Raw genomic sequence first — 21,874 nt, forward strand, 5'->3', positions numbered from 1 at the left:
AGGTGAGTTTAAATACCTGAGGTCAACCATCCAAAGCAATGGACAGTGCACAAAAGAGTTGGAGAAGAGAGACGTGTCAGGGGTGATTTGTCACAAAAGTGTAGCGGCAAGAGTAAAGGGTAAGATTTAAAAGATGGTAGTGAAACCCGCTATGATACATGGCTTGGAACAATGGCAATGACACACAAAAAAAGACTGGAGTCAGAGCTGAAGACGCAAAAGTTTTTACTGGAACTGAACAGAATGAACAACATATGAAATATATACATCAGGGCGACAGCTCAGGTCGAGCACTGTTCCTGCCAGGCACGAGAAAAGGAGGAACAATGATGTAGTAAAAAAGACATGCAGACATGTTGGTGTGACAGAGGAGGATGCTAGGGATAGAGTGAGATGGAGGCAGATAATCTGCTGTGGCAGATACAATTTTCGCTGAAAAGAAAGACCCATACGCACGACACACATATTAATTATGAGTTTTATGATGTAGTTTAGCAAAAAATGCCAGCATAACTAAAAGGTGTGTTGATAATCTGTTGCATTATTTACCCCTCCTTTCATTCACTCATTTATATTTATGTAAAAGTAATAGGTGTAGTCTGCGAAGCTGTAAACGTTCCTCTGTTAACCTTAAACACAAACACGGTGTCCTCAGTTTCTTCTGTCCCGTGTACTACTGATTCTTTGCGCTTTTCCGGTTGGGGCGGTCCTGATATGTACGTATAGTCGCCTTGTCGAATCCTACAAAAAAGTACGGACTTTTTGTAGTGCTTTAGCGAAAGCTAAAATTTGAATTCACAATTATATCTTAGCACTTTTATAGTTTCGTTTTTATTTCAGTTTGTGATTATGTGAATAATTTCAGTTTTCCTACTTTACGTTCGGCACACAGGCACATCTGTGGACACCTCCTTACCCAGAGTTTTAATGTGACCTCTACTGCAGTTGAAAATACTTGGGAGCGGAGGCAGAATCCATTGATTTTTCTTGACAATGTAGGGGTGTATGAACAGATACGGTGACAAATTGAATGAGAAACCTCTTCTTTTTGTGTATTAGAATCGTAGGAAGCGCTTATGTGCTCCTCGCCGCTTGATTTCCGAGTCGGAGAGCTCAGTGTTGCCGGGGTAGAGTTCGTTTTAGCTGCACTGCATCAACATGGTGAGTATGACAGCGAGCACCTGAACGCAACGCTATATATGTTTTGTCTCACTTCTTTGATAGGTCTCCAGCCTCTAACATCAGCTTTCATGTAAATGTTTACCTTGACTCTGAAGCGTTTTACTTTTTGTGCCGTTTGCTATTGTGACTGCAGTGGGATGTTAGCTTAGCTTGCTAGCCAGAGCAAATGCTTGTAGTCGGCAGGTCAGTGTAGCTTGTAAGTTAAAACGGTGACAGCAGAGTAGTGAATGGAGTAGTACATATTATATAGTATATACATATATGTTATGCTGTTAAGTAGGGTCCACTCACATACACTGTTTGCAGTTATTGTCATTTACTAGTTTTGCATATGGGACTTTGAAGGTAGGTCGTATATACCATATAATTAGCAGTTAGCTTACCATTCAGCTGGCAAGATAATTTCGGGAAGGAGATGAAAACTACCCCCCAAAACATTTTTTTCACATTAAATTATAAATTCAACCCCGCTGTACGTACAATTGTAATGACATTTATATTTATATAAGTCAAGCGATTGGGCAGTCCTTATTGGATCAATAGCCGTGGATTTATAAAAGTATCTCAAGTTCTAACACAGCATCACCTAAGTAAAAGTAAGATGGAGTGTCAAACATGAAAATGTATTTCCTATTGAAAGCTATTGAAAGGATTTTGCCTTCTTTAAAAAAGAAACAGAGTAAAGGAAAGGTTTTTAAAATAATAGAGATAGAATTTGCATAACCTCCTGCAGGTACAATTTGTATCTTCATTGGTTAATGCAGCTGACTGTATCTGCTGTGATGTGCCTTAAAGGCACAGAACTGAGTCTGAACTTCTTGAACTAACCGTTAACAAGTGACTGACTCATTAAGTATTAACATGCTTATTAACAGTTCTATAACTATGTTTATCTATATTTGGTTAGTTGATAAGTTGTAGTAACCTTCAAAATACTTTCAAAGGTTGGCTCAAGGTTAAGAGCTGAATTGACTTTTACGCCCCCCCCTCACCACACCAATTTGACTTACAAGAGTCAACTTCCCGTCTCTTCATGATGGTGCTTACTGATAAGGGGAGGTAAACGTAGTGGAAGTTTACTTGCATGAGTAAAATGATGGACACCAGCATACAGGAATAATTAATTGGACGCATAATTAAAATTGAATATAATGACAACACAATGCAGCAAATATTGAAATTCACAAATATATTGCAGTGTATTATAGGTAATCATCATGTAGTGCATCAAGTATTGTGGATTTGCTGTATTGACACAATGAATAGGCATTGTACCGTCCTTGTATATTGCATTCTGTAATTCGCACCCTGATTCATTCATCAAGTATCTAGTGTTACTATTAGACTTGTTTTTATAATCAACATATGGAACATCTCTATCATATGCTGCAATGTTTATATTACAAACTTTGTTCTTGGACCTCTGGAACCCTCACTAGCTGAAGATTTTAAATACACCCAGCAGTATATAGTGAAGATGAATGACACTGGAGAAGTGCTGGTCAGTACAGGGTTTCACTGCTTCAAAGTTAGTTTCATCTGTAAAATAGTAGTGAGGTTTTTGAGCTCTTACAGATAGTGTTTATCGCTGCAGTTCCCACTCCCCACCCCCTACAGATTTCATTTGGTTGTTCTGTGGAGGGGGTCAAGCGGACTGGGCAAGATAAGGGAGTCCATGCTGGCTCAATTTCCCTCAGGCCTGAGATCCTTGCAGGTCTCCCACAGAGTGTGGTCAGCATCCACCAAACTAAGAGTGTGTGCTTTTGACCTATATAGCATGACCATTACTCACATGAAAAAAAATGTCCCGAGTGAGAGAGGTTGTGTTTGGTCACGCGTCACATCTAAGTGAGAATAATTGCCAAATAAATGGCACCCACTCTCCTCTATGTGAGTCCAGAAGAGGTATTGACTTCAGCTTTTGAAGCTTACCCCATGCTGGGTGACACTAGGGATTCCCATGACCAATATAAAATCTAGGTCCAATGTATATGTCTGCCAGTATCACTTGTGCTGTCAAGGTGTTATTCATTTCCTCCTTACACACCAAGTTCACCCTGACATGGGTTTAACCATCACTCAGAGACAGGTGTGTTGCTATTTAATCCGGTCCTGCTTGGCGATACATTTACTAGTAATATGTGTTGCTTTTTGTCATTGTGATAAATGTTTGTCGTCCAAACTTGGAAGCGGATGTCTGTTTAACACTTTCAGCTAGCTGTAAACAAAGCTCATCAAATGCTATTTATTTTCAGATACTTACATTGAGTTGTAACATTGCAGAAATTGCATGTTTGCATGTTTTGAAGGTTAAAATATAAAGAGAATCAGTTTGTTGTCATTGTTGCGGCTAAAACTCTTTGACCATTAGTATGTTAAAATAATCTTTATGGCTTTATGTAAATTTTTAAGTGGATTCCAATCAGGGCACAGGGTTATGTTTAGCCTTAAATTGTTGATAATGTAAACTCAGATGACTTTAAAATATTTGAGGATTACCGTGTAAGCCCAAATGTGAATTCTTTGTCATTCTTAATCTCTGGTTGTCTAGCTATCAATTTCTAGTTGTTTTTCAGCATGCAGTTTTGTAAGTGAAACCTATTTCAAATTTAGTTTGAGCTCATAATATTTTTTGATTTGATGTATTTGATACCTACAGGCCATTATAAGTGTATATAATGCATTTTTCTTTCTTGCTAATATTCCAAGTACATTTATTAGAAACTTTATTAATTAAAATATTTGAATGCGCCAGACAAAAACATTTTGGTGGGGAACCCCCTTTATGCTGCATCATGTTTGTTTCTACAAAAAACAAAAACAACACACAAAAGTCCCATCTGTCTGTGAGAAGAGACACTCGATTAGAACTTGGCAAGTGTTTGCAAACAAGTCAGTGTCTTCTATGTAAACTACTTTTTAGTCCCGGCAATATGTCAGTAACCAACCCAATTACACTCTTTTTGACCAGTTTTACCTGGCAACCACCAGCAGCCACTTGCCAGCTGGTCAAGATGTTATTCTGGAGATTGTATGTTGTCAAGGTTCCTCTTCCTCTAAATTCTCATCAGGCCTCTCATCTTCTTATTGAGTGTAGATCACTGAAAGATGTTAGTATGGTGGTTCACATCGTTTCTCTAAATAAACTGTCAAAGATTACTCAGCTCTGTAGATATAGTGCATACATTCATGTATGTATTTATATACATTATTCTTCGGCCATTAAGCGTACAGCTGATCTGTATAACTGTGACTTGCATCTCCATTTAATAAGTCATCAATACATCAATCGTGATCATTCCAAATGATTCACAAATCATTTGTTGTGAATGTACTTATAAAGTGATAGCATTTCTTATTACCTATATTCTTTAGCAGTGTGAAAAAAGATATGTATTGGAAGAAAAATCAATAGGAGTATTGGTACAGTGGTGACAAATATTGACATTTTTATTGCAACAAGCAGACACTCCAAACAGATTCCCATTCCAAGTTGGATTATCAGAGTTACTGCTTCATAATCTACAATTTAAGTTATAATAAATTATCTTAAAGTAAACATTAAAAAATACAATAAGAGTAAATTAATTGCCACTTTTTCTGCACCATTTGTCATAATGTCTGTGTTGCCATGAGCCTTTGCTTCTGTGTAAGGTATCCAAAGATTAAGCAAGAAGCTTAATAGCAACCTGGCACACTTGGATCAATATTCACTTAGGCTTAAGGAGCCAGAATCGTTCCCATCATGCTGCGCTTTTATCCTCTCAATGTAGGCTTAGATCAGTGGGTTGGCTTCTCTTTGGCAATCAGTAGGAACCATTGATATCTGTGCCTGCACACGCTTGACCGCAATGACCCAGTACAGAAACTAATCTCAAATTAAATACCTTTAATAAAAAAAATGAAATGTCTGGAGTAGGCTAGCACTAATGAACCAAAACGCAATAAAATTCAACATCCGGCAACTAGAGCAAGAATTCAATAGCTTGTTGTGTTTTGTGTCAAGATAAAATTACATTTACACTAATATTATTATATTATATATTATAAACCTAGTAAAATATTAAAAAGATATCTGCTTTTAGGAAAATAAAATGTTCTAAACTGCAAAATCATTTTAAGCTTAATTGTGCATTCTTTGATTTTACCATGTTCTGCACTGGGCTGGTGAACTATTGAGGGTGTACCCAGTATTCTGTAGCATGTGACCTAAATCAGCTAAGTGGTTAAGAAAGTGGATGCATGGATGATTTTTTCTGATTGGATGTTTAAGTAACAAATTAAAGAGTAACATTGTTTTGTTTTGTTTTTTATATGTTCCAAAAAGTGCTGCAGTTTTATGTCAGTTATTTTAAAATCACATCACAGTGAAGTAACCTAGGTTACTTACAGAGTACAACACTTTGTTAAAATGCTGTAAAACAAAATATTATTATTTTGTTTTTAAATAAGCAGATATTTGAATTAGCCAGCCAGCTGGGGATGTATGCTGAAGTTATGAGAGTGCTTGAAGTTTTATGGGCTGGTGACTCTATATAAAACAATTTCAGTGACTTCCTTTTATTTCAGGTAAATGGTGGGGAACCTTTCATAAGGTGTTGATGCCATGAAATTACAAATGAGCAGAGATTTCAAAGAAAATACATATTTTCTTAGAAATCTTTGCAGTTTCAATTGAATTGTTGCCTTTGTGCTGCTTTCAAATAAAAATAGGCTTTAAAATTGTATCTGAAAAATTGTATTTGGAGTCTGCTTTATTTAAATGTTACACATCACCCCATATTTTTTATACTCTAGCTTCTATGTTCACTTAAGACATTACAAGATTGTGTTTAATTGTGATATAGAAGAAGAGACAGGCACAGTAAATGACTAATCAGTTCTGGTCATTATAAAATGTTTTACAAGCTTTCTTACAACCTTTAAATTTGCATAAATGCAATACATTTCTCTTTATTTCCTGATCTAATGAATTAAATAAATAACAAATACTAAACATCAAGCAGTACTATGAAATAATGCAACTGACTGGCTGGTTATGATGGCCTAATACAACCAGAGTTGTACATAAAAGGACTACTGCTTAGGTGGTAAACAGAGGAAAAAAAGGTTTTCAGTAACTATAAGATGAAGATTTCTCTGTCTGTCTTTACTGTTCCATCACATCTACCGCTGCTTGCAAATTGTAGCTTTACCAATCAAACAAGTGTTGAAGTAGCATTAACCAGAGTGTCAAAAAAGACACATAAATCAAGGTGTCAATGATGTTAAAGCACTTACGATGTCAGTATTCTGGTTTTAATGAACAGTAAAAGACTGCCACAGCGCCCCTTTGGTTGTAAATTTCTGTTGGCCTTTTAAATGATGTATTTTCGCATTCTACACATTTTGTAGCTTTAGGTGTAGCTGGGCTTGTCTAAATAATACTGAAGCGATGAACCTCTAGGTCATGCTGAGCTCGTTTTGTAGCGGCTGTATGGCATGCGTAATTATTCTTTCTTTAAATGTGATTTAAATCCAATCCTTTTTCCACAGGGTGTGATCGGTGTGCAGCTTGTGGTTACCATGGTAATGGCCAGTGTAATTCAGAAAATCATACCTCATTATTCCTTGGCAAGATGGCTACTCTGCAGTGGCAGGTAATGTAGACTCTCTTACATGCTGTTTCTTTAAGTGCTGCAGGCAGTTTAGTTGCCTCCTGGGAAGTTTATTTCAAAAAGGGTTCCAAACAATCGGGATCAAAATGTTTACTCAGACTCTAAAGCTTTCGGAAGCATTTTGATCAAAGACCAAAGGTCGGCAAAATATTGGGGTGACCTGAAAGGACAGAAATAGGGTGCGCTTCATTTCCTCTAACTAGTGCCACATATGTTTTTGAGAAAACTGCTTTTTGGAACATCTTTAATAATTAATAAGCTTTTTTTAGGGCACCGTTGCAACATTTTCAGAACTGTTTGCCCTAAGCAGAGCGTTGTCCCCTCAGAATATTTTGCAATTACTTTTTTCCATAATAAGTAAATAAATATAGAATGTAAAAAAAGCAAGCTTTGCTCCTTCTATCCTCCTCCACCTCACAGTAGTTCTCAAGATGCGCTAACAAGAGAGTTTCTAAACAAAGTTAAGGAGGGTCTTTGTCTTTAAAGGGATGCTCCTGAATTAGGTCTTATTTCAAGCTTAGTCCTTAAGGACAAATACTCTTTCTGTTGTAAAAGCTCTTATAAATGCATTTTAGATGTGTATTAGCGTCGCTTATGTGAAGTGAATCTTTGCGATATGTCTGGTTAGTGCGCGCTTTTGTGTTCTCTAAGTTTATCATAAAGCTTAGAGATGTTATAAATTGAGGCTTTGAGTCATGTTCATACAATCTAGACTTAATGTCACCACTTAAAAGAGCATTTTTGAAGAGTAATGTAAGGCAATTTAAAGTTTTAACAGTAGACGAATCGTCTTTGATTGTTGGGAAAGGGAAATGAATGAACAATTGATTATATAGTCCCCAGTTTTCTTATGGTACATGTTTAACCCCAAATTACTTGCCTATGCCTTCCATAGTTCATAGTCAGCATATACTATTTTATGCTGGGTGTCTTAGCAAATGTACATCAAATCTAGCAACAGTCAGTCATTTTTTTTTCCTTTGTGCGTGCTTTTTTTCTCTTTTTCTTTCCTTTTTTTAAATCCTGTCCTGTCTGGCAGCTTTTACAATCAGAATTATGATTTAAATGTGCCAAACACATTTTGCTTTTGCAAGAACAGCAACATGTGAATCTTTTATCTGTTTATTTATTTCTATTTGTGTTATTTTGGTTATTCATTATATGTGGTATAGTATGACGATTTCTAAGGCAGGACAGGCAGGAAAAAAAGAAGGGGGGTATACTGGGGAAATTAACAAAATACAATAAAAGGATACATATAGAAATACACAGTGTAGCACCAACTGTTGCTCCTGTTAGAAAAAAACTAACATACTGCACCTGGAACACATAAATTAGAAAATACATAGATACATAAATCAACAGTCTTCTTGTAGTGTGAGAGAGTGTGTTAGAATGGCTGTGTCTTTGTCACAAATGTACTTTGCACGTGCTTTAAAACTGTCTTTTTTTCCCCGTCTACTACTCTGAGTACAAAGTCACATGGCTGTTCTTTTCTTTGTTCGCAGTTTGCGGTGGTACCAGCACCCTACGGAAGATGAGTTGAGGAGCTTAGCTGGGAAACAAAAAGGACAGAAAAGGAAAGACAGGTAGGTTGGAAGGAAGGGTGCGAATGAAGGCTATTGTTTGGTAGCGGGGAATAGCAGAGGCAAAGAGGAGGTGCCAAAGATGTGTTTATGTGGTTCATTTAAGGATTTTTTGAAGTAAGGAGATAAAATAGACAGATTTCCTTCTGGTTTGTTCCTCCATGGCTGTTCATTGGGTTTAAGAACAGCTCATGTAAGTGGTCCTGTCCAGTGGATATGAGGAAAGTTGGACATTTAAGGGGGGTAGGTGTTACTATTTGGACTGTTTTAGGGGAAAAGAATTGCATCATCTCTGAAATCTAAAAGGCATTATCAATTCAAAGGGGTCAGATGTCAAGCCTTAATACTAGAAGTGTCAAATTTTGCTTTGAGACTACTTTGCATTAAACAAACAAACCAACAAACAAAAAAACCCATGCTATTCATTTTTCTAGAGCTGCAGGTGTATGTTGGGCCATACAAACGAATTGCCTTTGTACTCTTCATTTTAAATGTGAATTTAAAGTCACCGGTGACGGTTAATCCTTACTGTTCCACATGGTGTCCATCTCTCAACTTAAGGCGGTTTTTGTAGCACAGTCCTTTCTTTGACCCTGTATGAGGCAGGTCAAGGCTATCATCACCACATGCTCAGTAATCTCTAGAAGAAAAAGAGGGACCACTGTCCTTTGGCCAGCTCGTGCCATGCAGCTCAATTCTCTTTGTTAAGCGTCCAACTCCCTCAGCCAGGGGTGTAGCTGAGCCCCTTTTTTCCTGTCAGGTGCCTCAGAAATTAAATCTATCTAGGGCATGTTTGGTCTTTGAGTCTTAGAATGGTATTGTTCAGCCAGCAGTCCAAAACTAAGGAGGCCCTCAGACAGTTTTTCAACATTAAAGAGCAGCTCTCCATTCACTTGTTATTAGCGATTTAGAGTTGCCTACATTTTGCCACACTGGGTCGTGGGAGAGTACATTAGTATTGGTAATGAAATTTTGAATGCTTGAGCTGCATTGGATCTCATAAGTAAAGCTTTTAGCTGTCATGGATTCTCTTCTTGCCTAAAAGAGAGTTCAGATGAGAGTTTTCAGTTCAGACTACTGTTATTCCGGTTTCTTTTCCTTTAAAAATGCTTTACCATAAATCTTGACTCTGTTCCAGTTTTTTTTCTCCCTTTCTCACCCAAGTTGTTGTTCTGTCACTCCTTTTCAAGGAAGTACAATGGTCACATAGACAGTAAGCCCCTAACAGTCCCCAAGGACATAGACTTACAGCTGGAGACGAAATGCATCACAGAAGTGGACACATTAGGTAACTTGACTGTTTGTTCCCACAGCCTGTAAATACTGTGCAATACAATCTGTTTTGTAATTGAAAGTGTTGATTTAATTATGTACTTTATGTCCGCAGCTTTGCACTACTTCCCAGAGTTCCAGTGGCTTGTGGATTTCACAGTAGCAGCAACTGTGGTTTATCTGATAACAGAGCTGTACTACAGTGTGGCTCAGCCCTCGGGAGAGATGAACATCAGTGTGGTCTGGTGCCTACTAGTACTCGCCTTTGTTGTGTATCCTTACATCAGTCAGTCTTTACGTTTTATTAATTCTTTTCTTTTTTTTCAGTGTTGTTGTGTGAACTAGCTTTTTATTTGATAATATGCTGACAGTAAGAAAATGTTACACAATTATAAAATTTAGCATAACAAAAATATTCTTTCATTCATTAGCACATTTCAACTTTATATGCAGACTGTCATAGGCAATCATCAGTACAGCACCTGCTGTTCATCATGTTGCACCGGTTTTTTTAAGCAATTTTCTATTTTACGTTTAGTGCTTGCTGGTGTTGCCCGGTTACACATACTGTGTTGCCTTTACTTAGACTTTTGTTAAAAATAATAATGCAGTCCAAACTCTTTATTTCCTGTTAACTGTGACATTAGACCACCGAATGTAAACATGTCAGAAGATCAAACCTAACACTTGATAGTGGCTGCTTTGTCATTAGGATTCATTAGAACTCGTTAGACGGTGTTATGATTATACATCGTTATCAAGACTTTTGTGTTCTGACACCACAAATGATAGTCTGACATCAAATGATGGTCAGTTCAACATTAGCAGTATTGTTACAAGTGTGCTATCTTGGGCAAAAAACGTGAAGAAACAGTGTTTTTTTGTTTCCCCCCCCCCCCCCCCCCCCCCCCCCCCCCCCGGTTTCTTGTCCTTTTGTAGCTTCTGTCAGTGTTTTACTTCCTCCAGCCAGCTAAAAACAGCAAGCTTCTGTTTTTTGTGAGGATCTGATGTATGTGTTTATTTAGATGTAGATTGGGCAGCTCAGATCCGATCATAAGTGGCCACTCAAGAAATATGTAGGTCAACATAGGTTAACATGTCTATAACAGAGATTCAATGTGCTATGTAAATGCAACAGAGGAGACTAATGGCACTGAAATGAGAGGTAAAGATTCTCCTGGTTCGAATTCCCATTGCCTTTATCGTCCTCCTGCTATTTGCTGTGCTGAATAATATACATTATCCTTGCCACCGACCAAGGGGATCAATCTTTCCAGTTCTCCAGGTCAGATGTGGCTCACTGTGGTCAGACGGTGTGTCATTTCCTGCCTGCACTGGCGATTGGAGGCCCAATTTTCACAGCCCAACATACTGGTATGCCTGGGGAAAAGGAAACTGATGAAAGCTGAAGATGAGGGGATATGTGTTAATTCGACACATGATTTCAGTTTTTTCCCCATTTCAGCCCTGGTGACAAGTTTAAATACTCTCATAACCTCTCCTTTTCATTAATCTGACAGCATCCGCACACGTCAGCTTCATGTCTGAATGAGGACCTGGTCAACAGTCTTATGAGGGCGGACCTTGTAAAATTTACATATCACTTTCAACACAGGGTTAAACTGCATGCATTCAATTTTACAGGCAAGCTCATGATTACGATTCCTGCTGTCTGTACATTTCTCCGTTGCATCCCTGTGAGTTGCTCATCTTACACAGAGCGAAAGACAAGTTGTATGCTTTCAGCTGCCAGAGGTATACACGGACAACTCCAGAATCACAGAATGCCTTTCAAGTATGATGTTGGTGAAATTTAAGTATTTTTTTCTGAGTTTATGACATTTCTACAGCATCAAACGGGGAGCCATCTGTGAGGGTTTCCAAAGCAAAAGTGCTGCATATATTTACACATGTAGGAGTAGATCAGTAAATCTGTTCTATCTCTAACAGCAGATCACCTTGTGTGTTTTTCTTCACATTAGACAGGTGAACTGTCACAGTTTAGAAGCTACAGTTAAATAATTTGTTTCAAAGTGGCCATCTGTAGTCCAGAGCTCCATCACAGCTGTCAGAGTATGCATGGCCTTTAATTAACGAAAGTAGGCCAAACTACATGTGGCTGCCATACTGTAGAACAGCTCTGATCTCATACATAATGTCACTTGATGTCACTTATACATATAGCAAATGTGCACACATGCTGTGAACTCTGTGGAGTTCACGTTATGTTCAAAGTAATGCCTTTAATTTTTTTCTGATAGAGTCCTTAAGACTCTTGCCTTGGAGGTCAGCTGCACAGCTCTCTCAACTATTTACTGAAAGTAATGGAATTACTGGAATTCTGCAAGTATGCACATTTGATGGTATTTACCTTTTAAATCTATTTACTAAAATGTAAATTCCTGCTTAAAAATCTCCCTTTTATCCTCCCAGTGTTAGCAAGCCACCTTTGATTGTAACGCCCTACATCATAGTTCAAACTTATTCCTCTTAGAGCCTCATGCTAACTTTTATCTAGTGAGCATTATAGTACAAATGAAGGTTGGAGAGGTAAAAAGAAAACCCACTTGTTTGAATGCTATTCTTGATTTTGAGTGAAAGAGATTGAATGCCACACTGTAACCTTATATGTTCCAGAATCCAAGGATTTCATCTCTGTGAACATCAGAGCAAAGTCACTGCAAAATAGTATAAATATTTTCATCACTTCAGTTATATGCAGCGGTGCCAAAGCACCAGAGATCCACTCTCCACACATACCAGCTAGCAGGGTTTGTGTGACTTTAAATGAGTGAGGGTTCACACGGGTCTTTCAGTATCCACAGACTGTGTTCTTCTGTAAAGAGGAAAAATAGTTTGCATGGTGAATATCCACGTTGTTCATCGCATATTGTTGTGTATTTCTTTTGAATTTGACAAAAGGATAAAGTTTAGGCAAAGTAGTTTGTCTTAGCTGATTATGTCATTGTGCTTCTTGAGATGTTTTCCTTAACTGTGCACTGTACAGTAAGACGCTTTTTTCTCTAACTGCCCATTACTTCAAGCTGGAAGAAAGCGGCGAGCGCTCACTCTGCATTACTTTTGCTTTCTTCTTTTTTGTTAAAGCCATGGCCATTCTCATTGTCACTGAAAACTACTTGGAGTTTGGTCTGGAGACAGGTCAGTTCTGCACCATAGCTTTCTTTGTGGGTAATAAAAATATTGCTCACCGTTGAACACGCCTTCCTTTCTAGGTTTTGAAAACTTTTCTGACAGCGCTCAACAGTTTCTGGAGCACCAAGGCCTCGACTCCCAGTAAGTGTAACATCAGTGTTGTTGTTTCTTTCCTCCGCTGTCATAGATTCTTTACGACTTGTAAAATGACCGTCATAAGTAACGTGGATTTTCTCTTTCACAGGGGTCCCATATCTAAGCTCACCTTCAAGTTGATCCTGGCACTGCTTTGCTCTCTGATCGGAGCGTTTCTAACTTTCCCTGGTCTACGGTTGGCCCAAATGCACCTAGATGCACTCAACCTAACTACAACCAAATTTACACAGTGAGTCTTCTGTGCTTTGTAGATACGTCAGTAGCCCTTTTTATAGACAGCAATAATACGTATACCCCTTAGATGTTAAATGTTTGATCTTAAAACTAGAAATACAAAGAACCAATACTCCGTTTTACAGTTTTAAAAAAAGTATCACTAGAGTTTATAAAATTTTTCCTTTTAGTTTTTATGTAGCATTGCTGGCAGACAAATATCAATTAAAAATATGCTTCTTTGTTTCACCTGGTAAGATAACTGTGCTATTTGGAGCTGTAAAGTATTTAATCTCGTGTAGAGTTACAAACAAAACGGATAGATAGAAAGTTGATTCTGTTCATCTGGACGTAGCGTATTCAGTGGGAAAAACGTTTCGTCGCTCATCCAAGTGACTTCTTCAGTCTCAGCTGACTGCAGGTTTCCCCAATCTTATAAACAGTACATTTGCACAATGCCTGAAACTAGCACCACTAAAGGAACAATAGGCTGGGAGGTCAGTTCCTTCATCATAATTAAGCAAATTCTCATAACCATTGATCAATGACCCTGAGCACCATCACAGAGAGTTGGGGAATGGCTGCAATCACAGCATTGTAAGATGGCGAAAGATGTACCCTCAGACCCCCTCCTCGATTCAGAGATGGTCTTTCCCTTTTCACGTAAACGGCCTCCTTGACTCCGCGCTCGAACCAGCGTTCCTCCCTGTCCAGGATGTGTACATCCTCATCATTGAAAGCGTGTCCACTGGCCTGTAGGTGTAAATAGACTGCAGAGTCCTGGCCTGACGAGGTAGCTCTTCAAGGATAGATGTACAAATTCAGTACTCAAAGTAGCAAACTGAAAAAGAAAGTGGCTGCTGGAACAAGATAGTTTACAATTAAGGTCATATGGTTATAAAGAACCTTCTGTTACCGCAGTTTTCTCATTTTTGACCTTGTTTAGTCTGCTTTCATTAATCTGTAAGCCCTGAGCTACTCAGTTCTCTACTCCGTAGATGATACTGAGCAAATGTTGGAGCAGAAGTTGCATTAGAGTTTTTGATTACCTAGTATTGTTTGCAAGATTAAACTTTGCAGACAGTCATGAAACGAAGCCTGCTTCATATTGGCAGCCTATTCTTTGGGCAGATTAAACCAAAATGAATTTGTTTGGATCAGATGGGGCCCGTCGTGTTTAACGTGGACCTTGCAAGGAACACTTGTGGCTGTGTCGTGCAGAATCCCTCCAGTGAAGAACAGATAGAGATGAGCCTGTAAACAATGGCTGAAGGTCTCTATACAGATTTTTTTGCCACTCTGGTGTCATTACAAAATATACAAAATATATTAATAAATGAAAGAATGGACCTTCCAGATGTAGTTACTCGTTGCCTTGAGGTAAGACAGTGTTTTTGATTTCCTCTAACCTTTGTTTAATGTATTTGTTACGTTAGACCTGTTTCATATGGGATGTGCTTAAATTGGCCACAAAAACAATGCTTAACTATTAAACTATCCTATCTTGGACTATCAAGAGGACAAGTGCAGCCCAGTTATACTTGTCTCCTACTATTCAGAGTGTGTCAAATTTAAGAGAGCACCCTGCAAGTCAGATGAAGGCTTGCTCAATTGAGGCAGATTTCCATTTCAGAACTCACTGGGTGGGATGCCTCTGACCATGATAGGGGGTACAGAGCAGGGAGCACATCGCATTCAGATAATCCACTTTGGCATAGCAGACTCCCCAAAATGGCTTCCTCTTCCATTCCCCTACTTAAGTGTCATGAGCTTACATCTTCAGACCCTGTCACCAGCAGGGATTATCTCCATTCCTTCGAAATGTGTGTCTTGGTTATCTTCTCACCACTCGCGGGGAAAGTTATGTTCGTAGTGTGGACTTTATTTCTCGCAGTCTTAACATTTAAAAATTGATTATTTCATTGATGTCTTCAGTTTTCTATAATGTATGAATTCATAGATGATTCTGAAGGGGGGAAAATGAGTTTCCTTGGTTTTAAGTATTGTGTTTATTTCTGTAGGACTCTGCTTCATATCAACTTCCTGTCCCCTCTCATCATGGTCCTGCTGTGGGTGAAGCCTATTACCAAGGATTACATAATGAACCCCACTCTGGGAAAGGAGAGTGTGCCTTTGTAAGTAAAGATATGGGACACGTTGTGTAGTAACATGTTCCGTGCTCGTAAATACAGTTTAAGCTTTGTGTTGTAACTGGATGAATTAGAGCCGTAAGGAATTATTTTTTTACTTCAACATCAAATAAGTAGTTTAGTAATTGGACCGGTTTGAACATCATCATAGTCCAAAGTTGACTTTGTAAATAAAACACAGTGCTGGCTGAATATGAACAAAACTCGGATGTAAACTAGTTTGTTGCCCACATTTTAGTCTGTGTAAACAATTCATCATGATTCTCCCGGAAGTCTATAGTCTCACACATCACGTTGACGGATCCGTACTCTGGAAGGGAAGTCAGTTCAACTGCCTTGATATCTAGAAAGCTAATTACCTGGCACTCAGAGATGAGACGTCATTGTCAAGGTATAAAAAAAATAAATAAATAAATAAAAGCAATTGTGTCCTTTTGTAGTGCGAAACAGATGTAAACAAAGCAACGCCATTTGTGAGAAAGGAATGTACAAAAATGAGATAACGATTGTATTCAGTGCAAAGATAAAGTGACAACAAGTACACGCATTTTCTGTTTGGACTTTAAACAAATTTAGTCACGCCTGACAGAAGGCCCTTTTTTTCCACCTTCTCTTTGTTTATTTTGAGTTTGTGTATTTCATTTGTGGCACAAGTTTGAATTCTGTCATGTCTTGAACTTTCTCCTGCTGTTGACAGCGACTCAAACCTGATTAAGTCCTATTTCATGTTACAGTGCCCCCTTTTCATTATTTTTTTAATTTCTCAATTTCACCCTCTCTTACTTTTCTTTTTTTGTTGTGTATTACTCTTTTTGCTCTTACAGTCTTTCCTTTCTGTCTCAGCATTCTTACCTACCATCCAAATGGCACAGCGGCTACATGATGTATTGAGTTTGTGTGCCAGGGGGGGGGGGACTGCCATCCTTTCATCCCCCCTCTTCTCACTCCTGTCTTTCTGTTACTGTCAGGATGACTGAACAGACGTATGATACTTTGCGGTTATGGGCGATCGTACTGATGTGTGTGCTGCGGCTTGCTATGATGAGACATCACTTGCAGGCTTACCTCAACTTGGCCCAGAAGGGTGTGGATCAGATGAAGAAGGAAGCTGGACGGATAAGTACTGTGGACCTGCAGAAGATGGTGGGCAATTTTTGTTTTTCCCATGATATTAGTCATAATTATTGATCATTATTAATCAATTACGACTCTGTTTTTTTTAATGTAAGAAAATGCAACTACCCGTTTCGACTTAAGGTGAGCACTGAAACGAGGGATTCAGAGTGTTTAGATTACATCACCTATGGCATATGGAATGAAATGAGTAGTTGCCCAGTCATTGCTTTGAATTTTTTCCCATTGGGTGCAGTCTCAAACTGCAGTCACTCTCAGACAGATTTCTGGTTTACACGACAGATGTGCAACAGGTGATTTTCACCAGTTTATCAAAGTTATTGCAATTTCCAACTTGACTCCGTTCAGCTGCAGACTGATAGCAGACTGATTGCTGTTACTTTGGTGCATCAAGACAGAAATTTAACTTTGAAGATCGCACAGATTGCGAATAGTTGCAGTCTACAAAGCAGCCATTGTGAAGGCAGCAGGTTCACTGCACACGATCCTATTAATTTTGGTTTTGCCAAGGTTTGCAATCACTGTTCTCCTTAGTGCGACTGTGTTGTTAAGGTTGATCTAAGATGCTGGTTTTGCAGAGGCGAAGCAATTAAGAAGCCTGAATAATATACTACAACTACAGATAGAACAAAACGCTTTATCCCGTTAAGATTTTTAGATTCAAGTCTACAACAGACAAAAAAACTGATCCCTGTAGTTAACTAATATTTTTATTTATGACTGAAATGCTCTTAAAATGTGAAGATGTTTTATTGCTGATGTTGCTTGATCTATCAATTCATTATTACTGTTACGATGTGTCCTTGCCCTACATGAAATAGGGCTTAGAGAAACAAAAGCTGCTGTGAGTTTATGAGCTTAGTTGAAAACATTTGGAACGATATTGTGTTAACATTTTGTGTAAAAAGCTTATTGTAACGGTGCTTTTCTTGTCTACTTTTCACCTAGGTTGCACGTGTTTTTTACTATTTGTGTGTTATTGCACTACAATATGTGGCACCCCTGGTGATGTTGCTACACACAACCTTGCTGCTAAAAACCTTAGGTGAGTCATCTACTGCTTGGTAAATATATATTTTTTCATGTTTAAAATATCACATTTTCCTCCAACTTCAGGTTATATTTCCTTTTCCCCTCCCATTTTCCTCAATTATTACAGGTGGTCACTCCTGGTGGGTTTATCATGAAGAAGACCTGCCTTGCACCCATGAAATGAACTCGGACTCTATAATGGGTGAAGCACCAACAGCAGCTACGGTGATAGAAACAGGAGCCCGAGCATCAGTAGCTCAGCTCTCAGTGGCCCTGGGAGGCCTGCGGACTGTTTTCAGCCCCTTGCTTTTCCGGGGCCTCTTCTCCTTCTTCACTTGGTGGATTGCTGCCTGCCTTTTCTCCACCTCCCTGTTTGGCCTCTTCTACCATCAGTATCTCATGGCGGCATAGCATCACCAGGCCACTGGTGTCATCAACCCCCCCCTCCAGCTGCACACACACACACAACCGCAGTGCAACTAATGTGTACAGCCTGATCAAAAAGGACTGAGTGGGGGGGGGGGGCAAATGGAGGCCTACTTACAGCTCAACATCCGCCCCCCTTTCCCTTCCTTCTTCTCTCTGACCACCAGTACAATAACTTCAGTCATATCCTCAGAGCTCCTGGTTCAACTTCCAGTGCTTCCTCCATAGACCATGAACTCTGACATTGTTTTTACATGTGACCACAACTTTTGATCTGGTCAAGAACATTTCTAAACCTTAACAAGACTGTAAGAGTAATCGGTATCAGCAGTGTGTCGGAAGAGCTGTAAAAATAAATAAATACAATAGAATTAATTAATTTTACTAGGTGAAAATCGGTGTGGCAATTCTGATCAGTTACATCATTTTTTTGTGAGGGGAGTTGAATCCATGGTAACTGTTCACAACAGAGCACATGCAATGAGTTTAATTCATCAGCATCTTCAGGTTTTTGACATCTTCTGCTTAGAAAATGCAGGTTCTTTGCAGCATTGTACACATCAGCAAGAGTCTGGCTTATTTAAACCACAGAGTGCATACATGCTGCTAGGGGCCTGGATGCTAAGAGTCCTTCGGGCATATTCAAGGTCCTAAACCCAATGCACGTTAAAGAAGCTGCATTTAAACCAAAGGATGTCACTGAATCTAGATCTACAATCACCTCAGCTGTTTATGTGTGTGCGTGTGTGCTTTTACATTTGTGGGAAACTGATGATTGCCACACTTAGTCCACATTTGTCTCTTGATTGAAACTTTTAACATATTTTTCAAACTTAATATAATTTGTTGGTTTGTTTTGTTTTTTCCTGCAATGCCTCAGAGAAGAGTCTTACTGTTTGTTGCTAACCGGTGAGCGTCTGTGTTAGAGGAGGGAGGGACAGGCTGGGATGTTCCCAGAATAGCTGCTCGGGTTGTGGCGTCCGTAATAAAAGCAGCGAGAAGCAGTGTTCGACTCAAAGGGTGACATCTCGCTGACTCAAAGCTGATTTCTTTAAATGTGTCTAAATGAACTGAGATAGAGTAGAGACTCTTTTAAAGAAAGGCATAGTTTTGATATCATACTTGCATTGGAATCTTCCTGGTTTTAACTGAGCCATTTTTAGAAGATGTGGGAGATGTGAAGATGATTCAATGGGAGGGACAGGGTCAGGGTTCACGCTTGTGTCTGCATCTACAGCACAAGGCTCTGTGCTGAAGGTCAGGTGAGGAGACGATGTCAGCAACGGTTGATAAGCTACTGCCTTTATATTGTTTCTTTTTACTTCTATCCATTCATTGATTTTAACCTCGTGAGAACAATCTTTGATTTGTATTCTTTTTTTTTTCCAACAGAACAAATGTTTTGTTTTTTTAATTTTAAAAATGTGTGCCAAGTGAGTCTGACCCCGAGCCCCACCGCGCCTCCTGCTTTTTCTTTTTTCCCTCCACAGGAAAAAGGACAAAAAAAAGAGGGAATCGCTAGTTCTGCTTCACGTAACGATATTGAAGTATTTACCGTTCCTTTGTATGCTGTAATTCTCGGGGGTGGGTGATTTTAAACGCACAAGCAGTCATTGTGCAGATGACACACTGGCCAATGCGATTGTCCAGTTTATTCAGGAATGTTGGGTACGTGGCGCCAGATTAATCGCACGGTGCTGCGGTTCTCTGGCCTGTCATTTCCTTTTGCTTTTAATAAACAATCGAGCTGTAATTTCAAAATTCCAGCTCAGTTTTGTACAGAACCACCATATCAGCGTTTCTAAGCTCCTGATGTCAAAAGTCTTAGCTTTAGTTGTGTGTTTTTAAAGGATGGAGAATATGCACATAATGAATGTATCAATCCTGCCTAATTTCTAGATTTTCTGTTTGTTTTTTATGGAAATTATTTGTTTGATGACTTGATTTAACACCCCTCACTCCTTGTACTTCTTAAACTCCTGTCTAATCTGTCTAAATCTGCCCCTCAAGCAAATTGTAATTTATCCTAATGACCAGTTTAATTGATTGATCTGTATTTTTTTTTGTATTTATTACACATATTGAGGCCTGTAAACATTTCTCATTTGAATGGCAAACTCTTTTCTTTCATTGTCAGAGTGTGGTGGGCTAAAATCAGCTTTGAACCTGTGTTTGACGGCGTGGTTCTGATCGGTTGCGAAAGAGTACTGGATGCCTTATCGGGCATCGCTCCTTCAGTTTGTGTTACCATTGAAAGTGTTTGTTATTCATTGCTGGGTTCACAAAGCAAATTACACACACTGTTGTTCTTTCATGTATTTATTTCTGCTTTGGAGTTTAGTCTTAAATAAATTATGTTCTTTAATTCGTCCTTTTTAGTACGTCCTTGTAGCTTCATACACAACTTTACACAACTAGGACGTCGGTTAATGATCAAAACTTAAGATGCAGTTGACTCATTATGGTCAGAAGATCAGACCAAGCTCTGAAAAGTTAAAAGACGACCTTGTGCATTTTGTTTTGTCTGATTTTCTGGCCATGCCACCTTCTGAAACTTGTTTCCAGATGACCAAAGATGGAAACTCATTTTTTTTACAGGACATTTCTGGTGATATCCCATACTGTAGTAGAGGAACGTGCTCAACACAGACTACACTTTTGTGGACTCTCTCTTCCAAAGGATGCCAGCAGGAACCCTAGAAAGAATAATAAGCATTTTATTATGTGTTTCACTCCCAGTTTAGCTCGTTCTCACAGGCAAATAACTTTTTTTTTTGGTGATGGAAAAAGGTGTGGTTTCTGGTAAACTGCTAAATTAATAAATTGCTGATGTTTTTATACACCTTGGCTTTTGCTGCAGAGCTGTTTTTGTGGTGTGGCCTTCATGATTGCATGGGGGGAGGCGGGGGATACAGAGGCTGCTTCATCTGCACTTGAAGACTGTAAGCACATAAGGTCCTCTGTCCAAATCAGTGCTCCAATTGCTTTGGAAGTAAAAGCTTTCCTCTGCATTTACAGTGTCTCAGTTTTGAATCTTCAAGGTCTTCGGAAAGATTAAGTTAAAAATAATTCTTTTTTTATTTCTAGCTTAAAAGGGCTTCGTATGAGAGTGTTTACTCATACTGTAATTGTGTTTAAGGATCTCTCTAATTATAAAATATGTCCTCGTGTAAGCAGGCATTGATTAAGGCAGTCAACGGCCATCGATTTGCTTTTCTTAGTTTGGGGGTCTCCATTCTTGTGGGAATCGTTATCGGAGTAGATGGAGGGATGAAATGACAAATGCTCCCAAACTCTCTTTTCTCTGGGAACAACATCAGGCCAGTTAATACAGGCCTTGAGTGCCATTATCCGCATGAGCGGGAAAACTGGGCCATGGCATTCATTCATAGGTAGACAGATCAATAAGACAGCTTCCAAAACAAACCAGTGGAGAGGTTCCTTTATTCCTCTTGAGTGGGTCCTATTCACAGACGTCCCTTCTCCATAGAGCGGCATGGAGCTCCGATTCAGGAAAGGGAGCATTGATTCCCCCCGCCACACCCCTCCATCCCTAACACAGCCAGAAGAACTGTGAAGCTTCTGAAGGGGCGAAGCTATAATAGTGAGCTTTCTGTCCCGCACAGACAAGTGATCCCATCCTCACGCTGATTGTGAGATGCGGCCGCCATACTTGCGTGATCGACCTGACCTTGTGCCATGAATGGCCTAAAAGAGAGCACTCCACGTGTCTTGAACACTCCCGACCTATTTTTACTTTGGTGGTTTCTTTTTTCTTTTTACATTCTTTATAGCGATACCTCCAAATCATAAACGAGATAAGAAAAACAGAGGTTCCCTGCTGAACTGAATGCTGATTACAGCTTGATTGTCTGATATTAGCATGAAATAAACATCTTAAATGCAATTATTG

General features: G+C 39.0%; 1 protein-coding gene across 1 annotated transcript; it reads left to right on the plus strand.

The window, feature by feature from the left end:
• The first annotated feature begins 917 nt into the window (after positions 1-917).
• Positions 918-20,326, plus strand: tmem161b (transmembrane protein 161B). Its single transcript, XM_085294138.1, has 12 exons — positions 918-1,161; positions 6,718-6,821; positions 8,348-8,428; positions 9,616-9,713; positions 9,813-9,969; positions 12,705-12,856; positions 12,931-12,991; positions 13,095-13,235; positions 15,241-15,354; positions 16,338-16,512; positions 17,452-17,548; positions 17,663-20,326. Exons 1-12 carry the CDS (start codon positions 1,159-1,161, stop codon positions 17,944-17,946), a joined length of 1,467 nt encoding a protein of 488 aa, XP_085150264.1. The 5' UTR covers positions 918-1,158; the 3' UTR covers positions 17,947-20,326.
• Positions 20,327-21,874: the final 1,548 nt, after the last annotated feature.

This window comes from Mchenga conophoros, linkage group LG12 (assembly GCF_057382185.1).
Source record: "Mchenga conophoros isolate Kocher_MC1m ecotype Shallow Benthic linkage group LG12, M_conophoros_male_GT1.1, whole genome shotgun sequence".
Lineage (NCBI taxonomy): Eukaryota > Metazoa > Chordata > Actinopteri > Cichliformes > Cichlidae > Mchenga > Mchenga conophoros.